General features: G+C 47.9%; 1 protein-coding gene across 4 annotated transcripts in view; it reads left to right on the top strand.

Moving 5' to 3' along the window:
* Piezo2 (piezo type mechanosensitive ion channel component 2) overlaps window positions 1–18,821 on the top strand; it is a 301,778-nt gene that overhangs the window by 250,658 nt on the left and 32,299 nt on the right. For 2 of the 4 annotated variants that reach the window (XM_033757326.1, XM_033757328.1), the window contains 7 exons: window positions 3,518–3,624; window positions 4,733–4,831; window positions 7,838–7,952; window positions 13,256–13,315; window positions 14,441–14,620; window positions 15,626–15,792; window positions 16,899–17,065. In XM_033757326.1, the coding sequence (XP_033613217.1) occupies window positions 3,518–3,624; window positions 4,733–4,831; window positions 7,838–7,952; window positions 13,256–13,315; window positions 14,441–14,620; window positions 15,626–15,792; window positions 16,899–17,065 (895 nt within the window). The remainder of the gene's footprint in view (window positions 1–3,517; window positions 3,625–4,732; window positions 4,832–7,837; window positions 7,953–13,255; window positions 13,316–14,440; window positions 14,621–15,625; window positions 15,793–16,898; window positions 17,066–18,821) is intronic. The other 2 variants (XM_033757327.1, XM_010639029.3) reach the window with 2 other exon arrangements.

Genomic DNA, 18,821 nt, shown 5'->3' with positions numbered 1-18,821 from the left:
CAAGCCTCTGTGACCCTCTGTGAGGCACTGACCTCATTCCCAGAGCTTTTATTTTGTTTGCACTTGAGAATTTTAGGCTGTGTATGAAGTAGAAGGAGGAAGGGCATCTCTAAATCCATTTACCTTCTCAATTACCTCCTGTCCCATCTGAGATGGCCCTAAAACCACACTAAGCATGTGCTGAGCAGTGGCCATAAATGAAAAAAACAGGAAAGTGGGGCTTGACGGCCACATGGAATGCAGGGCATTTCTGCTCAGATCCTAAAAGCCCGAGTGAGGAATTACAGAGACAATGGCTGCTTTTGTTGTGCTGGCGAAGACGTTATCCCTTTTGGCCAGTGACTTCACACGTGTGGCCCAGTTTCAGCCTGGTCCTCTTCGGTGTGTTAGGAGACTGAAGAAGCTACCTCACAGTGACTCGTGTGCCTCCAGCCTTTTCAAATCTAACCGGGCGAGGAGTTGCTCAAGTGTGTACGTCATGCAGCACCAGGAGGGCCTCTCTGAGTAGCAGTTTCTGAATCAGTAGAAAATCAAGTAAACCCATATCTCTCCTACACCTAATTCTTAGTGCCACCTGCATTTGGCACTGGCCTCTCTCAACCCAGAAATCATTTTCTAAAAATTGGCAAGCTAGTTTAATGAGGCCATATTTGAACTCTGCTCACTTTTCTGGAAGTAATTACATTTGACCTCAGTGTTGAATATTATCAGTGTTGCAAATTACAGTGAGATAAAAAGAATCCTAGTTAATTCTGCCCAAGTCAAAGTGGGAGCCCAGGGGCTGGCTCATCTCTCCACGGTGGACAGTTTTGCCTGGCTGGCAATCCAACCAGGCAGGGTGCTAGGGGCTATTTCTATCAAGTCACAAGTAAACTGTACCTACCTTTCCTTTCTAAAGGGCCTCTGCGAGTTCAGAGACCCATCCACTCCAGAATCTTGTCATACTGAATGTCCTGTCACTTCTGCTGGGGTGAAATCCCACTGGGATCACTGCGGTTATCTCCTTTCTGTCTAAGCATTGCATTTTCAAGGAATCGGATATGGTCTTTGATAAGCATCTTACCAGTAGTAATGATTAAAGAACTTCCTGCGAAGGTTATTCATGTTAGATTGTTCACATTCATTTCACCCTCATTATATCAACTTCTTGATAACTGGTATTAAGCTAAATGTGCCTTGTTAATACCTTTTGGGGCAATAATGCAGGGATGTGTGTGATTCACGGTTTGGAATCCTATTTGATTGTAATGCTAAATTTCTCTACAAAGCATATTTTATATTCTCTTACAAGCTTGAGAGGAACAAAAGGGAAAGAATGTGTAGCTTGTTTTTTAGTCTTTGATGAGTTCCAGAACTTATCTTTAGATCTGGAAGAGTTTTATTCAAAGCCCTTCTTCTGTCCTGTTGAGTAATGGGGCTTTCAAAGAGAGATTCCTTAGAGATGTGAGTTCGAGCATCGAGTGTAAATCTGTCGATGGCGTCCCTGGTGGGCAGCAGAGACCCTGGCACTGTCGTGGGCGTGCCTCCTCCTTCCACACCTGTGTGCACACAGGGGCCTGCATTATTGCTGTTCAATGATGCCTTCCTCACAAGCAGATGTCTCCCTGCTAGCCCCACCAATACAGAGCTGGTTCTGCTGATAAATGTCTGAGTAACGGGCCAAGAGTCTGAGGATGCCTGTGATGGGGCGCAAAAGTTAATTCCACACCCAGGAGCTCAGCACCACCCTCGGCACCGTGCTGTGCGTCCTCGGGGGCAGGAAGCAGATGCTTCCGGAAGAGCCCTTCTACTTGTTATTAGCAGACAGCACTGCTATTTCCCTGTGTTTCAGTAACACTTTGTAAATAACAAGAGGCTATTTTAAAATATGACCTTCTTTTATTAATGTGCTAATTTGCACATAGCAAATTAGAGGCATTTCTTGTGATAAAATCCATGCTGTAAATGCTCAAGATGAAAAGCCCCTCGGGCTCACCCGAATGGGCGGTGTTGCAGAAGGTATGATTGAACACATGCTTGCTGGCTGTTGAGTTTAGTGCCTATAATGAGGGTAAAATGCTCCACTTCTGGTAGCCCCTGTTTTCCTAAACGATCGTGTGACGTAGAGTCCCGACTCCCTTGCCAGTCTCTCGGCTTCTGTGTGGGCATTGCCTTCACTGTCCAGCGTAAAGCTGCAACTTTGGTTTGTTCTCGCTTATTCTTACCTTATGTTGTATTGCGTTTATTTCCTCAGGCCTGGACCTGGTACTCTGGGTCTATTTTTTTCTCCAAAGTAAAAATATCAAACTACAGTGCTTCTCTGTTCAAGGATATAAGGCCCAATTCATTCACTCTGCGTCCCCAAGAGAGGAGGCTTCAGACTCGTGTGAAATTGTGGGCAAAATTACTTGATTTTTGACCATGTTTAGTGATATGTAAACAACCAATTGTAAATAAGCCAAGGTTTTCCATTACCTTACAATGTCCAAGCCCAAAAGACCTCATGAGATGTCACAGATGTCACCCCGAAGACGCTTGGGCAGCTTCAGAGACCCAAGTGGAATTGGGAAATGCACATGTGTCTCCCGAATGACTATGCAGTTCTTGTAGCAGCTGGGCCTCTTCTCTGCTAAACTGAAAATGCTCACCAGGCTGCTCAGGACTGAATCTCGTTGTTTCTCTCCATCTCTGGTCATTGCTGTTGCCTCTCGACACAGGCCTGTGTTCCCACAGGGAAAGGGTCAGGCAGGCAGTGGCACCCACGCTCTGTGTGCTGTGACCGGGCCGGCAGAGTCTTCTCTGCATCCCGCTAAGCTCTGGGAGGAGCGTGCCACCCAGAAGCCTGGCAGTGCTGAGCCCTGCGGACCCCTTGCGGTCCCCTCTGCCTCGGCACGGGCAGAGCAGACAGAGCAGTGGTTCTGGCGGTGTTCTTATGTTTTGTTGTGTCTTTGGTGTTACCTACACATTTCCTCCCTGTGGCGGTTTGTGTGACTGTTCTTTTTTGTTCACTCTTTCGGATGTCCTGTCCTCTGTGTGTTGTCTCGTGTCCTGTGTGGAGAAGCCAGGTCTGCACAGTACCGAGTGAAGTGGAGGGTTGGTGGCACCGATCTTGGTCCCAAATCGTTCTGATTGGCTTCTGCGTCGCAGATGGTGCCAGCTCCTCCACTGCACTCTGGCCCTGTCCAGCCGGCACCGTTGGCTGATTGTGAAATGGTGGTTCTCACGCGGGCCATGTTGGCCATGAATCTGGCTGCTGCAGAGCTGATCTGATTCAGCCAAGTGAATTTATAACAAAGAAGGGAGAGGACACCAGGTCGGCCCTGCAGTGGCCGTGGGACAGGCCTCGTGCTCTGTGGACCCAGCCGTGCCGCACAGCGCAGGCCCAGATGGGTTCTCTTTGTCTCCTGTTCTCCTCCCTGCTGTTTTTGTCATGGTGCTTTTATGGTCTGTTTGTGTGTCCGTAGGGGGAATTTCATGAAGATTCCCCGATTGTTTCTTCTCCCTTTCGAAAAATAAGCACATATTTTGTTTTGCGTAGTGGTCAGGAGTGGAGATTATTATTTGTTCGAAACGGATAGTGAAGAAGAGGAAGAGGAAGAACCGAAGAAAGAGGATGAGGAGCCCCCGAGAAAGTCAGCGTTCCAGGTAAGCAGGAGGCAGGAGGGCTCTGTCCAGGGCTGAGGAGTTTTCCCATTGACAGCCCCCCGTTACAGCCCCTGCCTGCGTCACCACCTTGGGCACTTCCCCAGAAACTGCGGAGCCCCTGGGGCCGGGGCTCCACCCCTGCTGCAGCCTGGGACTGTGCCTGGGTCAGGTCTTCATTCTTGCATCAGAATGTTTGCTGAAGCTTTAAAAAAAAAACAAAGCTTCTTTGGGTGAACTTTATTTTTGTTGCAAGTAGGAGATGAACAAGACTTCTTTGGCGTTGCTTTGGGCTGCTTGAATGAACTTAGGGGTCAATATGTGGAACCCTGACTATGAAAATACTATACTGACTTTGCTTTGAAACAAAAGGTTTTTTTTGCTGCAGGTTTTAGAAATCAGTTTCCTTTGTCCTGCTCAAGACTTGAGAGTGTATTGGAATCATAATAACGACATTTGGCCCAGTTCTGATCTTTTCAGCTTTGCTACCTTCCTGTTCCAGAATCTGCATCTCAGTGTCTGTACCGGGGCTGGGCAAGGGGGTGTCCTGCTCCTTACAGATGGGGCTTTAACCCTGATGGCACCTGGGATGACAGCCTGGTGTCTGCTCCCTTTCCCAGTGCTACACCAGGATGGTTGCTTCCGGTTTGTCACACAAGGAACATAGATCATACCCACTGGTCACGCGATGTGCCCATGATTAAATAAGGTCACCGGCACATTCTGGCCAGGCCTTCTGAAGCTGGCAGGTTGCAGCACCCGTGTCTTCCTGACGATGTGGAGACGCCTTGGTCTGCTGCTGTTCCACTTGCTCCCTGTGTGACTTGATGACCGCGTCTGCGTGCACACGTGCCGCTGGCTTGCCGAGTACTAATGACTTGTGTTCCTTTTCCTGAGTGTGACTCTAACCCCACTCTTGTGCGGCACCTTCTGTCTGATGGGTGCCAGGCAGTGACTGCTGTCCTCACTCCTCACAGGTGGAACACGTCTTTCTGGATTGAACACTTGGCATGTTTTAGTTGATGTTAATCATACAAACTCATATGACATCATATATGAAGTGATTAGTGTTTTTTCCTACTAATTACTCTTGCTTTGTCCTTCTTTGTAGAGAGCTATTGGGAAGTTTGCGTCAGCCATTTTAGCCTTGCCAAAGTCTGTCATTAAACTTCCCAAAACTATTCTCCAGTATTTAATCAGAGCTGCCAAGGTATTTCATATTTTCCTGACGTGTAGTGCGTGACTCTGCTCCGTAGAACTTTAGACAAACACATCGCATATCTGCATTTTCTCTCTTCTATACATTTTGCCATGGAGGAGGAGCTAAAAGGATGCAAAATCTTAAGAAAAGTTTCCAAAACAAGTTCTTTGATGCCAGAATGCTTATTATTTGATTCTTGTTTTTAAGCTAAGAGACCATAGAGAATAGAAAGGGAAAATGCAGATAATACGTACTTACTCTCTGTCTCCTCATAGCTGCGTTTCGGTGACATCTCTTTTCAAAAGGGTCACATCTGGCTGCATGCTCAGTTATGATGAGAGAAACACACAGGAATTCTTCTCAGAGAGCTGGTGAAATTCTGGATGACCTCACAAAAGACTCCTTTGGCTCCATCCCCTGTCGGTCCCCCTTTCGTCGCCCTAAATTGCACCTGATCATCCCGTTTCGGGGCTCACTGTGGCAGTGCCACAGAATAAACTGTGGGACGGTTGCCGGTCCGCCCCTCTCACACATACGAAAAGTTACTCAGCTGCCACGCTGTATCCCCATTGTGACTGAACACCGCAGATGACAAATTAAAATCATGCCTTTTGGAAGCCCTTTTTCCTATTTTAGCCAGGGGCAGGTTCCGGCTCTACATGCTCCTCCAGCCTTAAGGAAATGGTGGAGACAGTGACAGAGACCAGGGTGTCTCACACTTCTCCCAGATCTCACTGAAATGCAGCAGCCCATGGACCTGAAGTTTCACGTGTCCCGGGCTCCACCCCAAGCAGCTGAGCCCTGTCCTCCATCCTCCTTTTGTTTATAAAACTCGAGGAAGCTGTCTCTTAGCTAAGAGTCATTGTGCTGCTTTCTCTTGTGTGGCTATCGCAGGACCTAGCTCATATCCTAAATTTTATTTAAGTGAAAAACTACCATGCAACCATCCCCTATTTTTCTGCCAAACAATGATTGCACACACAGCATGAAGAAGGTGGTGGATCGCGCTTGAAATAAAGCACAGATTACACACTCTCCCTATTTCAGGGAAAGATCTCCACTTCAGCAGAACTCTCCCTGTTTTGAAAAATTCATGCATTTTTGCGTAGTAAGAGTTCAGTGAAAATGAATCCCAGTATCCCCTAATATATGTGATAAAATTGAAGGTAAATTCATTTGAATAAAAGTTAAGATAAAGTCAGGCACACACACTACTAGTGGTGTCCACTTGGAGACCCCCAAGTCCTCTACAAACATTTCTGAGTATTTTTCCACCACAGCAGGTGGCGCTAAGTGCCTGAGTCCCCTGGGTGGACCTGTCCACTTGGGTGACAGTAAGAGCAACCAAGGGACAACAGGGATGTTCTGGAGGAACCTCCCCTGTCCTGACTCTTCAAACATTTGTGCTTGCAAACCTCAATGTTAAGATGATTCCCCGACAAATAAAGAAATTCATAGGCCCGAACCCTCCCTCCTCTTCCCCCACCCCGCTGTTGCAGCCTCTCAGGGACCACTGAGGCCACACGTCCTAGCATCCCCGCCCCTTCTGCGGGGTCCACCTCCCCGCAAAAGCTCCTGCTCCCGCCTTTCAGTTTGCTTCTTCCCCAGGGCAAAAGAACTCTTCCAGTTCATAGCCTCACGATGTTCACAGATCTAATGATCTCTGTATTTTTCTCTTTTGGGGATTCTTTCATTATCTAAAACATTGTAATAACAATGTTTAAAGGTAGTGTTGCCATACGTCCCCCTTAGCACCTGAAAATTTCTCACATTTAATAGTTCAGACTCTTCAAACCACCACACCATGCTGAAGGGTTTGCTTTGGAGGGTGCCGACCTTCAGGATGGTAGACTTCCTGATTAACCCTCCACACATGCACATGGGCTCCCTTCTGCAGTCCATTTCCTCCGTTCATTAAGCATATTTTGGCATATTGACATTTATTGCCTGTTGAATCTGTTATCCAAAAATAATTCAAATTTTGCATTTGTCTTCACTGCCCAAACGATCCAGATTTCTGCCCGTTAGGAAAAACTGTTTTTGGTGCCCTGTGGCCCTTCCATTTCACAGTGGAAAGCTGACCCCTCTATTTCCCACTGGTGCCATGAGGCCAGGGGTTTGTTCATGCTGTGTTCTTCAAAGATTTCAGAAATCTGAAAATATCTGGGGTCCCAGGAGCCCCCAGAACGCATTCATTTAACTTTTCCTTCAGAGTGAAAAGCCAGCTTCCCTGAGACCCAGGTGTGTGGGGTGCATGGGGCCTGCCTGCCCGGCTTCAGTTTCTCCGCTGCTTTTCTTTTTCTTTCTTCTGCATGATTCTGGAGAAACGGGGGTGGGGTGGGGGAGGGCTGTTCAGCACTGCTCTCTGCTGGTTATTGGTTACAGTGTATTAATGCAACTGTTTTCAGCTCTTGAACTCAAATGACGAAAGGCAACCAAAACAGCAGGGTTTCCCTTCCATACTCCTGGAGTAACCACTTTCCCTTGACACCATCCCATGTTTTCCTCTCAAAATGCTAATCACTTTCAAAGCCTTTCTCAAGTTGCTTGTAATGGCTGTTATTCACAAAGGAGAGTATTGAATGTGCAAAACTACTTCCCCAAAGTGAATATAAAGATACTGTCTTGTTTTGGGTTCAGTCTGTGTGACAGGAGAAACCACTCTGACACTAGTGAGGCTTCCAGCTATTCCTGCTGGGTGTAGAAAAAAATTGCAGAGGCGGTGGGATTTAGGAATCCGGGGGTAGGGGGTTTGTACATCCCCAAAGTTCCCATCGGGGTTGTCTGGGATACCGAGTGAAGTCTGTTCTCACAGCATCTGTTTTCATATTAAATCTTAGGCTAAGGAAAACAGCGCGAGTCAGCCCAACATCTGGAGGTGAAGAAGGGTGGGTGGGCTTGGGAGTGTCGGAAGAGAAAAAGATTTCCTAAACTTAGAAAGCTTGGAATAGGTCCCTCTTCTCTTCACTGCAAATTATTAAAAAGCCAGAAAGTAATTGAACTTTCTTCCTTCAGTTTGTGTATCAAGCCTGGATTACTGATCCTAAGACGGCACTCAGGCAGCGGCACAAGGAGAAGAAAAGGTCTGCAAGAGAAGAACAGAAATGCAGGAGGAGAGGATCCCGGGAGGGTGAGTCTCCAGTGGGGAAGGACAGAGGCTCCCTGGGGTGATGCTTACATTCCAGAGTGCCCACGGCTCTGTTTGTCCTTAGTCACTCTTCGCCAGCGCTTGGAAGGTACTGATGCACGAATTTAAATTAAGATAAATATTGTAAAGTAGGAAAAAAAGAGAGCAACAACGTTAATCCAAAAAAATAGAAGGGGAAAAAGTAATATTAAGTAACAAGAAAGGAATACAAGAAAAAGCCTTTGCTCATTAAGCTAAAAGCTAGTCCTGGTCGGGGGGAAATCAATGAGAAAGACGAACCTTTGGCAATTTGATCCAGAAAAAAAGAGAAAGTGCACTCAAGACTCAGGAGTTACAAATAGCACAGGACTGGAACCAATTTTCCACTCCCAGCTCTTGTCCTGAGGACGTCGCAGAAGTAAGTCGGCAGGACCACAGTGGGGAGTAAAGCAGGTGTGGTTTATTGGAAAGAGCAGAGAGAAGCTCTCTCTGCCCCAGGACACCAAGGAAGCGTAAATCTAGGGATAAATCTTACATTCTTTTCTATTCTATTATATACCTGTTCTGTTCTTAGAATCATTTTTGGGTGTGCAAAAGAGGCAGTTTGTCATTGGTGGGCGTCATCTGCTGCCCTTTTCAGATGTAGTGGGTGTGCAGAAATGAAGGCATGCAGTTGCTCCTGCCGCTAGGCTTCTTGCAGTCCGCAGAGTTACTAGTCTGTTGGCCCTTGGGCTTGCTTCCCAGGGCGTATCTCGGTTTACCCAGCCCTTGCCTTTAGTTGACTCACGCCCCTGCCCTAGTCTGCCTACCTTGTCTCTGTCTCCGCATCTCAAACGCACACCAAATGCAGCATTATGCCAGTAGGTGAGCTGTAAACACATTTCCAAGGGCAGAACCATTCCATATGACAGCAGTGACCGCCAAAGGCAGAGTAGAAGAGCGCATGACGTATTTGAGAATGTTTTCACTCCATATTACACTAAGAATTAGTGTTCTGAGTATGTCAAGAATTCCTAAAAATCAAGAGAAAAGTTCAACCCAGTAACTGGGTTATGGAAAACAACTCACAGACCAGAAAGTGAAAATGTCCAGTCTCACTAGTAATCCAAGAAGCACAAACTAAATATTTTGATGTACTAGTTTTAAAATGTTTTGCCATTGAGTTGGCAATCATTTTCTTATTGCTGCTGGTAAGAAGCAAGGTGCTTGCACACACCACGAGAGGCGTGTGAAGAGAGGGCTGTGTGCGCCCCGACCCCACTTATCGGTGTGCGGCTCTGCACAAGCCATCTTCACACCCATGCACTTGCCCACGTGACTAAGAATACCCACCAGACAGACATCACTTGTTAATAACAAAATTTGGAAACACCCTAAATGTCCATATAAAGCAGATAATGAAGGAATGATGTTACCAATGTATTGTGGAATGCTGTTCTGCAGCTTAAAAATGATATGGGTAGCTCTGAATTGGCACGGAGGACAATTCCTGACAGATTAAATGAAAAACAGCACTACTTAAAGTGGCTGCAGAGAATGAAGCCATTAATGAAACAAAGAAGACCAAGTTCCCTGGAGATATTTTGTATCTTTAATAGGTGGGTATGATAGTGATTAAATGCAAAAGAAAGATCTGGAAGAATACTTAGCATATTAACCGCAGTAGTTACTTCTTGGGAGAATGGAGAGTAAGTGGTCTGATTAAAGGAAACTTGAGGCCTATCTTTCACATTTTTTGATTTTTTACAGAGAAAATGCACCCATCGATTCCTTGTGAAATTCCAAAAACAATCAAAAAATAAAAGGGAAATTTTAATCTCTAATGTAATTCTAACTAAAAAACCTCTCTTTAGACTTCCTTTTCTCCCTGCTATCTCTTGGCAACTTTAATTAAATTTTGATTTGTGTAAGGAGAAGAATGAGATCACGTTCTGCTGCACAGGGCCATGGAGTAGGGAAGTGAACGAGGCCCAGCCCCACTCAGGCCCTCCCTGCCCAGCCTCGAAGGGACATCGCTGACCATGTGCTGTCAGCCTTTTCCGAGTGCATATAGTTCATTTGTTTGTTTTTCAAAAATGAGTTCATGCTTACAGATAACTCTTGTACTTTCATTAACAATATGTCGTGGACATTTCTTCAATTAAAAATGTATGAAACTGTATCACTTTTATTAGCTGCGAGAGATCCCATGATACAGATGTGCATAATTTATTCGTTCATCTCATCCTTAATGGACAGAAAGGCTGCTTCCGGATTTTTGCCACTGTAAGCAGTGCTGCCAGACACTTGCAGAACTTCCCTAGGCTGTCAGACGTATGTCTGTCTGTGTACTTAAAGGTCCCGCAAGGGTCAGGAAGAACACACACTTTCCACAGACTGGATTCTGTAAGGTGGGATTGCTTTTGATTTTAATATGCATTTTCCTAAAGGTTTAGTAATTCACACTATTTCATGTCAGGTACAAGAGGCTGCTCTTTCCTGCTCCTAGGCTATTTCTGCTTTTTTTGTCATTTGCCTCTCTGAGGAGTGACAGGTGGCCTTTATTCCCATTTGAAGTCTACGGAATTCTGAGCTAATGAGACTGAGCATTCGATTTCACATTTTCTGTGTAATTTGCATTTCCAGTTCTAAGATTGAAGCACCTCTACCTTTTCTTCATATCACTCTGTTATTTGTTCTTTTCTTCTTAATTGAGGTTCTTTATATGTTAGGCATACTACTGTTTACATTTGAATTTAGTTTAAGGTATATGTTATCTTAATGGACTTCTAAATTTTTTATATCAAAGGTGTATTTCTCACTGTAGTTTTATAGTCATCCTCTGGCTTGCAAAGCCCCTCCCCCAACTATTAAACAAATGTTTTCCTATATTTCCTGCTAATTGTACGAACATCTTAATTTTTTATTATATGGATTCAAATGTAATTTTTAGGCTTCTCAGTGGATAGGTAACTACAATTTCTATTAGATGATGCTTCCTGTTTTCAGACTCCACTGCCACTCCCACCAGGGTGAGCTCCTCCGCCTGGGGTCCGATCTGGTCTCTGTTCTGATCCTCTCTCCACTCTCAGGTTCTGGGCCAGCGCCTTGTACTCCTGAGCCCGGGAGCCGTGCAATTAGCTGTAATGCTTAGGAAGGCAGATGCCCCTTATTTAAAATTGCATTTGTTCTTAGATACTTGTCCTCTCAGAATCTTTGCTGGGTCCCAGGAGTGTGTCATGAGTCACCTTGAGGAAGGCTCAGTATCACGAGGTGCCCCACCAGTTACCTGCAAGTCGCAGTGGTGATGTTAGCACTGAAATGGCTGTACACACCTCCCTTTAGTAAATGTCACTCGGTGGCATCTCAGTGGAAGGTGTCACTTCTTCCAGCTCTCTTCCAGGCCTCACAGTCTGTCCTTGGGCGGCTGGAACTCTAGTCAGTGCTTTGGGCACAGTAATGCACAAAGTCCTTCCGACAGCACCCCCACACCCTCACTCCCAAGCAAATGTGGGACCCTCATCCCAAAGAAAGAAGAGACTGCCTGTGCTCCCAGAGCCGGTCAAGGAATAGCTCGTCTCCACTTCCTGGCAGGTGACTTGGCTCCAGAGCCCGATGTCCTTACCAGCTCAGAAGACAAGTGTAGGGGAAAAATCCATACTATAAGACCAGAAGGAGAAAGAGTTTCTTGTATTTAAGAGTGTCAGAGGATGCATCCTCAAAAATGGTAGTTTCTGCATAGATTGACATTCCAGAAGAAAGCAAAGCTGTGTGCAGAAACACTAAACAGTAGGTCAGCTTAACTGTTAAAGACACCATGTGAAATGGTGGTAGAAGGGAAGATAGGACACTGACATTTACTCAGAACTAATTTTGCAAAGATGACCTACAGTCAGATTCTGAATGGTGTTCATCATTGGTTATCAGATAAAGCACAGGAAGCCCAGTAAATTTGAGTTTTCTAAATAAAAACCAGGTAATGCTTAGCTTAAGTGCAACCTGAACATAATGTATGAACTATAAGGGAAGGGGACTTTGCCAGAATCTCTGTCATGGGTCCTGGCCTCCTGTGAGCCACTACAGCACAAGGTGAATTAAAGAATAGTCAGGAAACAAGACTTAGAGTAAAGCAGCTGGGTCTTGAGTCCTGGTCAGTGCTGCTGATGGCAGTAAAGACAAAGCTCCCCAATCACATCTAGTATTTGTTGAGTGCAATAGTGGGAAGGAATAGGGATCCAGGTATACTTTGAAGGCATCTAGTGAAATACTGCTGAACACCTGGCATGATGGTGCCAGGCAGAGGTGATAGGGAGTTGGCACTGCTTATCTTGCTTGGATAGAACAAACTGGTGCTGGGACCAGTTGCAATTAGCAAGCAACCCATTGGGTCAGTGAGAAGCCATAATTCAGGGGAGAGGATTTTACTGGGGTCTCAGTTGCATGTAACTCAGCAGAGCACTGCCACTTCACAGACCAGGGCCTAGGTTTCCACGGCAGCCATTCAGGGAGGGGCTGTACTCATCCAGTCCACCATCTGACAGGCCTATTTGAGTCACATAGAGCTTTGGCCTGACTCCTGATATAAAACAGTATAGTTGAATCAGGGAAAGCAAGAAGCACATACCACTCATAGCATAGCCTGCTAGTACTGGGCAGGGATGTCTGCTACAATGAACGTATCCACACTAAGCAGATTCCTTTTTTGTCTGACCTTGAAGTTCGACAGGCCATCTGTATTTTTATTTACTAGATCTTTCCATTTTAACTTTAAATGAGGGGTACGGAATCCAATGATGACATCCTCTGATGTCATCTTAAGATATGGCAAACTAAAATTTGTAACACCATCCCAATATATTCAAAATTAAAATTTCATAGCATGTCTCAGGAAGTGGACTTTTTTAAGGGACACAAGGAGTATTATAAGCCCATTGTAGATTAAAAGTGGCCCCAACAACCCATAAGGAAATGGGGTTGGCTGTGTTCCATTAAAATTTGACCTTAATATAATTTTTCCATGCACAAAAGACTACTCTTTATATTTTTTCAACTATTAAACAGATGAAAGCCTTGCAGGACTTAGGCCTTCCAACAACAGCCAGCCAGCTGGATCTGGCACAGGGTTGTAGTTACCTACTTGATAGACATACCTTTATTCTGGAGTGCACAGAAATGAGTGCTGAATTATTACAACTTCTCCCCAGGAATTCTTGCAATAGGCAGAGTGTCCCAGACTGGATTATAAATTCCTTTCCGCACGGAAGAGTAGTGTTGGCATTTCACTGCCCTACAAGTTATGTAACTCATCTTTATCAAACCCCTTGCAGGTCCTGTGGACTGGGAAGACCGAGAGGAGGAGCCAGTCAAAAAGAAATCCGATGGACCAGGTAACATAGTAGACACCGTGGTGTGGGGGTCTGAACATGACCTGAGCCCAGACAGTGCAGAGTTGAAGGCTGGCCGGAAAATCATGAGCCCAGCACTGTTTCTCGGCTGGGGTTAAATACTCCACATCCCTCGAAATCCTGCCTCCCCTCAAATTGCAAAGCGACTCCTAAAATGTAACTGGCAGTACACATCTAGTGAGACGTGGGCTTCCCGTTTGTCTAAAAGTTATGTGGACGGAACCGAGGAAGGGCAGCTTAGGGACATAATGTTTCACAAGCTATCAGGGCAAAGGCACAAACAATACTGGTGATTAATTTTTCTTTTTTCTTCCTTGTGAAAATCTTTTAAATTTTGTCTTTCTAAGTGACACATAACTGTGAATGAATTAGAGAAAGAAGTCATCAAAATGCGGGGCTGCCTCCGTGTGTGCAGGGTGTGACCCGAGCCCACACGCAAATCGCCCTTCCTCGTCTACACCAAGCAGCTAGAGGCTGTGCCCGACCAGTGTGGGTGACATGCGTTTGTTCACCATAACTGTAAAGAGGGACAGGGAGTGCAAGGAAATTCCGGCGTGCCGGAGGCCTGTAGAGTGGAGCCTGGTCTTTGGGGCTCCCGCCGCCCTGTTTTCCCGGCTTCCTGCTCCCCTTCCTTCTCACTCCAGGCTGCCACCTGTGACCCGGCCCCTCCCAGGCCCGTCCTCACCCTGGGGACCTGCACAGAGTCTGACCTCACAGCTAGGCACCCACCTGCTTCTCCTCCTACGAGAGCAGGCTGGGCCTGAGGAAGCTCTGCCAGCCCCCAGCACAGGCAAAACACCATTTCCGTTCCAAAGTGGACTTTGCTTGCTGCACTCCTCAGCGGGGTGGAGGGGAGCCCCCCAGAGACGGGTCAGCACACAGCCCAGGGGCTGTGCATGTCGGAGGCCCTGTGGCCCCACAGGGGAGGCGGGACAGTCAGCGTGGAGCTGCCCTCTTCTGTCCAGGCTCTCCCTGTTGTCTGGGGGCAAAGGCCACTGTCCAGGAAACCCACTCAGCCTTTGTCTGTCTGTGTGAGTGAACGCGTGTGTGTATTCGTGTGCACGCGTGTGCTGAGAGCACCAACAGTCTTCTGTGTCACATTTGCAGTACACAGCACAGGAGCAACAACTCTGGTCCCTGTGCTGTACGCAGACCTCCAGGCACAAGACACACTGCAGGCCACACACTCGGACCCCTGGCCCAGCTTCCCGCCCGCCTGCCTCCCGGCCCTGGAGCCTGCCCCACGCTCTGCTTTCAAGGGTTCAGCAGTCCAGCGTCCACACCCAAGTGAGAGCACTCAGGCTTACTTCATTTAGCACAGCGCCCTCTACATTCACTCTTCTTGTAATGACAGGAGCTCAGTTTTTACAGCCATATAATATTCCTCAGCTGAGGTCACAGCTGTGGGACCTGCTCTCAGGCCTTTCTCGACAGTCAGGGGCCCGTGCTGTGCACCAGATGGGGACCTGGCTTGAGGTGCTGTGTGACAGCCATCCAGGACCCCCAGTCACAGCCAGGCACAGTAGAAGGGGTCTCAGGCTGCTTCTGGCCAGGGTGGGGGTCAGTCTGATAGGCCGATGGAAGCAGTCAGGTGGCAGCCATCCAGACTTACTCTGTGTGCTGAACCCTTTAAAAGCAGCTTTCAGGTGTCTGCTGAAGACGCAAAGGTAGCAAGGAGCCGAAGTCTGAATGAATGGATGAGCAGAGTATTCTCCCACAGTTCCTACCTAAGAAGAGAAGAAAATGATAAATGATGGGACTTGGCAGCTGGCTGGTAACTGTTTCTGTCCTTGTGGCAGTAGCAGGCACGGCTGTCACTGGGAATGCAGTCGGTTTACCTCCGCGCCACCAGTCGTATGGTCCTCAGATTCCAGCGGAGGGAGGGCCAGCGACTCTGCGAACCTAGTCTGTGTGGCGCTCACACTGATGTCCCCGCGTTGTCCTCAGAGTGACCGGTGTAGCAGCTTTCCACACACGCTGACCTCACAGAGGCTGGGCAGGTCACCGAGGCATGGCCAGGGGTGCCTGGTGTTTGTCAGGTTCTGGGGACCTGGAGATGCCACCTTTGACCCCTCGTCAGACTTCACAAAGCTGACTCTGATTCTGTTTTGTTTCCTCCACCACCATGGTAGCTTCCTGTCCCACAGCCCCCGCCAGGCCATGCTGAGGCTCCGTCCCTCTTCGCCTCAGGGATGCAGGGCAGATGCAGCCCCGGCTTGGGGAAAGCCTTGCCCAGGCCAGGAGCCACATCGGGCAGTGTCCTCTGACACGTGCTGTGTCCCTTCCTCCTAGACAACATCATCAAGCGGATATTCAACATCGTGAAGTTCACCTGGGTGCTGTTCCTGGCCACCGTGGACAGCTTCACCACGTGGCTCAACTCCATCTCCAGGGAGCACATTGACATCTCCACGGTGCTGCGGATCGAGCGGTGCATGCTGACCCGAGAAATCAAGAAGGTAGCACCGCAGCCCAATTCTTCTTGCTTTCTCACACACTCGAAAGACAGTCAGCTGGAAATGGTGTGCATGCTGGTAATCCCACACTCCAGGCGGTGGAGGCAGGAGGGTCTCCAGTTCAAGCCCAAGCTGGGCATTTTAGCAATTCAGCAAGACCCTGTCTCAAAATACAGGGGGAACTTTGGCTCTGTGGAGAGATCCTGGGTTCTGTCCTCAGTACTGCAATGGAAGGAATTTCGGAGATCATAGATAGGTCTTATATACCTCATCCAGAATGCCTGGGTCCAGAAATGTTTCAGGTCTCTAATTGGAGGTAAGGGTTAGATAGTCAGACACACAGATGCCCTAGGGGAGATGCCTGAGTCTAAACATGAAGTTTATTTCTCCTCCACACACACTTCATGCACACAGCCAAGCTGATTGCCTACTGTAGCCTTAGTGTGTCCACACTCTGCCTGCACCCACAGAAAGGTTAGATGTAGACTTCTCCACCACTGCGTCCTGGAGGCGCAGGGAGTGTCTAACTCCAGAGCAGTTTGCACCTTCAGACTGACCGTGCCCAACCTGCATCTAAAACTCTGATGCAGAACCCTTTCTTTTGCAGGCAGTTGTTGCATAAGCCCTTCGCTTTTTCTGGATAGTAAGTCTACTCCAGCCTCAGAATGAGGTAATCAAACACTAGCCACACACATTTACACACATGTGCACACACATGCGCGTGCGCACACACAAGGGCCTAGTGAGATGGCCACTTTATTCGCTGTCCCTCCTTCTACCCCTGGCTTACAGATGTGCAGCTTATTCGTGCCCTGTGAAGGGCTCCAGGAAAAGGGAAGCTATATGTAGAGCAGCAAATGCACACTGGTCACACAGAGATTGCATCTGACAGTCTGTTTCTAGAACGCTTACTGCGATTTAGTGAAATTACCTGCATTGAGAATGAGTTTCTTGTCAGCTGCCTGGTGACCTGGGTGACATTCGTGGCCATGCATGGGCAGACTTCGGGCCCCAGCCTGGCCAGCCTGGTACCGGTGTCGCTGTGGCGGGCAGGGCCCTGGGGGCCGGGCAGGGCTCCATACGACTGCGGCACATCCCCTTCTCTGCAGGGCAACGTCCCGACGCGTGAGAGCATCCACATGTACTACCAGAACCACATCATGAACCTCTCCCGGGAGTCGGGCCTGGACACCATCGAGGAGCGGCCCGGAGCCGGGCCAGGGACCCCACCGGCCCACAGGATGGACAGCTTGGATTCCCATGACAGCATCTCCAGGTACTTCCTCTCTCTGCACAGGGTCACTCTTGGCCAAGGTGAATGAGGTGGACGCCGTCAATGAGAAGTGAATGGAAGGGTGAACGTTAATCAGCTGCTCGCAGTCCCCGCCTAGGTGAAAGCAGAAGTCACTGGTGAGCGCTAGGAACCTGCCTGCTCCCCAGGCACGGGACAGATTCCCGGCTGGGAGCAAACAGCAAGGCCCCTCCCTTTCCCCCATCGCTTGCCTTCCCCAGAGGCTGCTCCACAGAGCGTCCCTTTACCAGGGACTCCCACCTCTGTTGTGTCTTTCCTGTCCTGAATCGCTGCTTTCAGAATTCTAGAGTACACACTTCAGAGCTGATTCCGCCAGCTCCCTTCCCTTCACAGCAGGATGTACAGGGACCCTGCTGGTAGTGGCCAAGCCAGGGCTGGCACACAGCGCAGCACACAGGCTGCCTCCTCTGTCCCTGAGATCTTCCCAGGAGAGGGTGATGGTCACACCTACTTTCCAGCCGTGAAGCTTGGGTACCGAGGGGTTAAGACACATTGGAAGGTCACAGGGATAGGAATCCCTAGCAGCCCCATGCCCCACAGGTTCGTGACTTGGCTGGGACCCAAGCTCAAGAACTCAGAGGTGTGGTGTGTTGGTGTCTCGGCCCCTGCCGCTGCCAGCCCCAGAATCCCCGTCCCAGAGAAACCCCAGGGCTTCTTGCAGCATGGCTGTTGCCATGCACTGGCTTAGGGGTACGAAGTGAAGTCTTGGCCTCAGGAAGGAAGCTGCACTGCCCAGGACAGTCCGCTGGGCTGTGGCAACCTGTTCTGCCCAGAACCATATCCCGGGGACATCTGTGCTTTGCTTTTTCCTTTGACCATGCTAAGGGTACCTCTGATGCCAGACCCAGGGCTCTGCTGGTACAGACACTCAGACCAGGCCATAGCCTTCCTAATGCCGGCTATACCCTGAGGTCCTTTCCACTCGCAGACCTAGCTGCTCAGGGTCCTTGCCTTCAAGCGGCCCTTGGCAGTGCTCCCCAAATGCTGCTGTGTGTCCGTCCAGTCCCTGAAGCGACCTGAAAAGTGGGACGAAAGTGCTGTTTTTAACTTACTGAGTCATTCTACTGATCATTTCTGACTTAGCCTGGTCTTTTGCTCTCAGTAATTGTCTGCTGAGGCACATCTGTATTTCTTGGTGTGGAAAGATATTCAAGGTGTATATAGATAAATACTTAGATTTTAAAATATTGTGCATGTTAAATTAGTTTTGTTTTTAAAAACGTGTATTCATGCATATATGGATTTGTAACTTTTGTGCACATGGAACTGCACAGGTATGTTCCTTCTCGTCTTCCCAAAATAAGTATTGATTTTTTAGAACTTTCAGGAGTTATATTTTTCATTTAATTGGGGTATCATCGCAGCTTATTTATAGATTCCAAAGTCACCCACAGATACTTCAGGCACTGTGTATTTTTGTGAGGAGAGGAAACACTTAGGACAGGAACCTTTCAGTTTCAAGGTCAAACCATTGATTTCCTCAGTGCTTTTCTGTTTAACAAGTTTCTAATTCCTGGCACTCGGTGGATGGGTGCTTGCAGCACCTTCCTTTGCCCTCCAGAAAGCAATCTGCTGCTTAACATTCTGTCTCCTGGCAGGCTTCGTGGGGGCTGTCATTGCTAATCTGTGGCTGATTTTTATTTTCTGTGAACTTAATGACTATCTTATTTGAAAGCTGCCAATCTGACTAAGTTTGTTGTTGTTATAATAAGTCTAGCTC

This window comes from Fukomys damarensis, unplaced genomic scaffold, assembly GCF_012274545.1.
Source record: "Fukomys damarensis isolate Sample0158 unplaced genomic scaffold, DMR_v1.0_HiC HiC_scaffold_30, whole genome shotgun sequence".
In the NCBI taxonomy this organism is placed as follows: domain Eukaryota; kingdom Metazoa; phylum Chordata; class Mammalia; order Rodentia; family Bathyergidae; genus Fukomys; species Fukomys damarensis.
This window is presented reverse-complemented; position numbering and strand designations above follow the sequence as displayed.